Source organism: Passer domesticus, unplaced genomic scaffold (genome assembly GCF_036417665.1).
Source record: "Passer domesticus isolate bPasDom1 unplaced genomic scaffold, bPasDom1.hap1 HAP1_SCAFFOLD_67, whole genome shotgun sequence".
In the NCBI taxonomy this organism is placed as follows: domain Eukaryota; kingdom Metazoa; phylum Chordata; class Aves; order Passeriformes; family Passeridae; genus Passer; species Passer domesticus.
This window is the reverse complement of record NW_026990168.1, coordinates 357894-362805: the sequence shown is the minus strand read 5'-3', so window position 1 is coordinate 362805 and position 4912 is coordinate 357894. Positions and strand designations below refer to the sequence as shown.

General features: G+C 49.9%; 1 protein-coding gene across 1 annotated transcript; it reads left to right on the top strand.

Moving 5' to 3' along the window:
* Window positions 1–243: 243 nt before the first annotated feature.
* On the top strand, window positions 244–4144 carry LOC135293074 (zinc finger protein 541-like). The gene is made up of 5 exons (XM_064407081.1): window positions 244–421; window positions 756–844; window positions 1375–1461; window positions 2321–2436; window positions 4126–4144. The coding sequence occupies exons 1-5, from the start codon at window positions 358–360 to the stop codon at window positions 4142–4144; spliced, it is 375 nt and encodes a 124-aa protein (XP_064263151.1). The 5' UTR covers window positions 244–357.
* Window positions 4145–4912: the final 768 nt, after the last annotated feature.

Genomic DNA, 4912 nt, shown 5'->3' with positions numbered 1-4912 from the left:
AGGGTCCTGCAGCCTGCTGCCTTGAAAACCTCCTGGAGATCTGTGTTCTCAAAGACATTTTGAGGGACAATTCCCAGAAGCCGCAGTCAGCTGAGGCAATTTGGGGTGCAGGAGGAGCAAAATCATGGAGTTGGAGAGGAAAATGCTACCCTTGGGGAGCAGGAGCCAAGGGCTGGGCAGCAGAAACAAGGGACTGGGAGCAAAGCACAATCTTTGACCCACATGAGAGGCAGTGGCCTCAATCCTCAGCTGAAGAGGCAAAGCGGCTGAAAGCAGCATGGGTGGGGTTTGGCTCCTTTTTTGTGTTGTGGGGCAGCTCAAGCCTTTTTCCCTTGCATCTTGCAGGAGGCTCTGGAGATGTTGCTCTCGGGGGGGCCTCCAACAACTCAAGACCATCCCTTGGCTGATTATCATTATGCAGGTAACCTAAGCCCAGCTTCTTCCTTCACTGACACATGCTGCCGTGCCCTTAATGGCCGTGTCAAGCATTTCTGCTTCAATTAGTTGTGCTTTGAACCAGCACAAGATCTCGCCTTCTCTGGGGATGGGGAAAGCACCAGCATCTACTCCTTCAGCTTGACTCGTTTTCCATGCTTTTTTCCCTGGGGAATGCCTGCTCTCGTCTTCATCACCTTCTGAGGGAGCAGACATGCACACACGTGAATGATGGCTGGTGCCAGCTTGCTTTCGGCAGCCAGTGGGATCTGCTTCAAGTGGCTAGAGGGATCAATTCAGCTGCTGCTTTTTCTTGCCAGGCTCTGATAGATGGACAGCTGAGGAGAAGGAGGCCTTCCAAAAGGCTTTCCACACCTACGGCAAGGATTTCCATCTCATCCAGAAGCAGGTAAAGCCACAGGACATACCTCACCTTGGCAGATCATCAGAAGGGACATGTTAATTATTGCTGGTACCAAATACTGCACCTATGTCCCTCTCTTCTCAAGTACCAAAACTGTTAAAGTAGTCACAGAACAGGACATGGAAGGCCTGCGTGAAAATGATGATCCTGCCTCTGCAGCCCTTCTCTCCAGGCTCTTTTGGAAGACAAAGCTCTGTTCTGTCAGACTTGTCTCCCAGGTGTGCTGTTGCTTCCACAACACCTTGTGCTGGGATAACTGCAGTGAACAGGGCAAAGAAGAACTCTGCTAGGGGGACTTGGTGTTGATCTGTGCATTATATGTGTTACCACGTAGCATAAGACTCGGTTTATTACATTGCATAATGCCTCTCTGACTCCTGCATATTGATTTCATTTTACACCCTCCTCAATTTTCTCCATGACTTTAATTCCTACTTTACTCTGTATTCTCATTGTTCTCCAATGCACCCTACAGGATGGCCATTTCAGATTCCTTCTTTTGCTTTTCACAACAGATCCCAAGTAAGACCGTGGCACAGTGTGTGGAGTACTACTACTGCTGGAAAAAAGAGCAGAAACTTGCCAGCAGCACTCTTGCTCAGGTGAGTGGGAAGAAAATCCAGACATGCCAGCAGGGTCAAGAAACGGGCAGAAGGGCACAAACCCTGCTGCAAGCCATGCCAGACACCGCTTTGCCTGGCTCCCTTGGTCCCACGCAGCAGGAGAGGCGCAGCAGGTGCTGCCCGGGGCTTGCTTGTGCTGCTGCCCTGAAATACAGAATTGTGGAGCATAACCTTGACCAAACGAAGCAGCACCGCCACCAAAATGGGCTTTGACTCTCTACAAATCGATTTCTCAAGGGCTGGCACCCTCAGATTCCTATCAGACCCTTCATTCCCCACTGCTTGCTAACATCAGCCATATGGGCCGCCTTCATGGAGATGCTGCCAAATTTTAGAGATCTTTTGTAGCACCCCAGCGTATCCTCAAGAAGGAGCTGCTGGTGCTATGGCACCTTTAATACTTTCCTTACCAGCAAACAGCAATTTGCTTCACAGAGAGAGACAGAGAGAGGGAGAGAGAGAGATTATTTTGGGTAGCAGAAAATGGGTAATCATGTGTCTTCACTAGTGTGATTGAATGTAAAATCCATGCCCTAGACATGTGGGGTGGAAAACCAGAGATAAATAGATGTTAGGCAGAGAGGTAGAAATAAGACATGTAGAACTAGAGATAGCCACGTATTTATCCCACCCCCTTAGAGCTGTAGGAAAGGGGAGTATTTTCCTCCAAGTGCTGGGTTGGCAGCCTGCCGCAGCCCACTACCATATCCAGCCCTTTTCTCAGCTCTTCGGGGTTTGGAAGAAATTGCTTAGGCCGATAGATTTTTGGGGTGGACGCTGTGAGCGTCTCAGCTTTCTGAGAGGAAGGAAGCACTGATAAGGATTCTTTGATTTCCAGACTGCGGGCAAACGGAAGAGGAGCAAAAGCCCTCCCAGGAAGGAGACAGGGGAGACCGGGAAGAGAAGCCGCAAGCGGGCTGGCAGCGCGGAGTGTCCCTGCTGCCAACCGCGCCAGCCGCCCCAGCCGGCGGGAGGCCCCTTTCCGTGCGGGCAGTGCCAACGGTGCGCAAGCTCCTCCTCCTTCTGCTCCCAGCTGCCCCTTTGGCCTAAAGCACGCTGACCCTTTCCAAAGGCACCACAGGGCAAGCTGAGGCCACTTGCAGGATCGCCCCTGGCAGCCCTGCTCAAGCTTACAGCCCACTTGGAACCCAAACAGCTTCGTTCAAACCCAGCATTCCCAGTGAAACCTTGCCATGCCCCAACAAGACACAGTTCGTACAAGCAGGAACACATGCATCAAAGCTTGCTTTGATGCTGCTGATCCAATTAAACCTAGGATCAAGCAAAAGGAGGAAGACATTTCAAAGAATTGAAACCAGAAAGATCAGACTCATGGTGCTGATCAATTTAATAAACACGTAACAGCCTGAAAAGATGGAAATTCATCCAAAAAGGGAGATCTCGGCGCTTGGCTTAATGGTGTGTGTGAAGTTAACAATGCATGGTTTGTTTCCTGTCTTCCAGGGAGTTTGAAACCATCAAGGAAAAGAACAAGCACAGGAGAAGACATCGCCCACGCAAGGATGCACAGCCTCTCCCCAAGAAGAAAAGGCCAAATTAGCCCTGCATTTGCCCCAGGCTAGCAAGAGTCAGGCGTCAAGAGGACTAGATAGAAATAAGATTGTTTTTCAAGTTTTTAGGATTCTTTATTCTTCTTTTAGTTTACCTGTTAGGAATCTCTCTGTTTATTAGTTAAGATACATTAGTATTTTAAAGATGTATTAGTAGTGTTAGATTTAGCAATAAATGTAAAAGGTTTGGTGTTTGTTATGCTTCAACTTTCCCCTTTTTGTCTTTGTTGAGGCACGATCTGTCTATATCATTAAACCAAAGTTTGTTCCATTTTGCCTTCTTGTCTGTATTAAATTCCTGGAGGCAGTATTCCTTACATTTCCTTGGTGTTGGAAACACGGCATTTGCCCTGAGAGAGCAATGGGGGCACAGGAGTCCCCCCCAGGCCCAGCCCCTGGCTCAGCTGGCAGCACTTCCAGAGGCGTGTCCCCATTACTGCCAATGAAATCATGGTGGAGCTTCCTGCTTTGAGTCCTGAACATCTCAGCTGGGAGTGGCTGGGGAGGCTTTGCTGAATTCAGTGCACAGGATCTAAAGGAGTGCCCTTGTCTCACTGTACTTGCTGGGATAAAAGTAGTGGGTTGAGGCCTTTTTGTTGCCCAGCAACATAACTTTGTTTCATTTTGGGGGACAGATGGACTTGAGCACCTTGGAGGACTTTTCTAACCTCTCTGATTCTAGAAAAGAAATATCCACATGTACCACAAAGACACCAGGAGTTCAGATTCAGTTTCTCTTTAAAGGACCAGGCTCTGAGCCTCCAGTAATGTCCTTAGCTAAAGCAGAGCGGCTGTGAACCTGATCCTCTCACTTCTCACAGCTTTGGTATTTGCGCCAAAGAAGAATCCAAGTCACTCTTTTACCGAGCCCAGCAAATGGCTCTGCCTAGCAAGGCTTTGGCAGCAGGGGCTGTGGAGGATGGCGAGGGGGCGAGGCAGGGGGGAATGGCCAGGCTGCTTCTGGGAAGCGACCAAAGCTTGCCCTTGCCTGCTGGAGCCAGTGCAGGTGGGATCTGGAGCCTACAAAGTATCTGCATTGCAGTGGGCCTCATTCCATATGTTTTCCCAGCAGGTGGCTGGTGTGGGTGTAACATGCAGGCTGGGAAGGAAGCAAGATTTGCTTTTGCTTAAACCTTAGGCAGGAAAGCAGTACAAGTGGCTGGGTTTTGCCATATCTGACACCTAAGTATTGAAACCAAGCTGAAGGCCATTAGTGTGGAAAAGAAATTCTCTTGGTGTTCCTTCCTTAGAGGAATGCCAGAGTAGTAGAGATGAACATTCCCCCTTCTTCAAGGGAGCTGGAAGAGAGACCTAGAAATTCTGCATGACGTGTTGACTACAGCAATGCTGGTGCACTGCCCCAGTGTGTGTGTCCCCATCAGCTGCCCTGAGAAACATCCCGTTTCTCCAAGTTTCAGGGAAGGAGTGTTGAGGTGAGAGACCAGCTCAGCTGGCCAAAGGAGGGAAAACATCAAGTGACATTATTGGGCACCAGACAATTGAGAAAGGGGGCAGGATGAATGCCGCCACTTGGAGAGAAAGCTTTGCACTTGGTTCTGCACGGAACAATTTGCAAGCTCTAGCTCCTCTCAGAGCCAGAGGAAAGGCAGCGGCAGGAGTCCTCCTGGTTCTGCAGTGCAGGAAATGTGGAATGGGCCCTTGGACAGAGCCAGCCTCCACTGCCTGTTCAGCTGCAGGCACCTTACAGAGAAGCACAGAGGAGAGCCAGAGCTGTCCCAGTGCTCTGGCTTTTCCATGTCCAGAGGACTGAGGGGAAAAGCCCCAATGGGGAGCTCTGCTTTTCCATGTCCAGAGGACTGAGGGGAAAAGCCCCAATGGGGAGCTCCTCAGAGCAAACT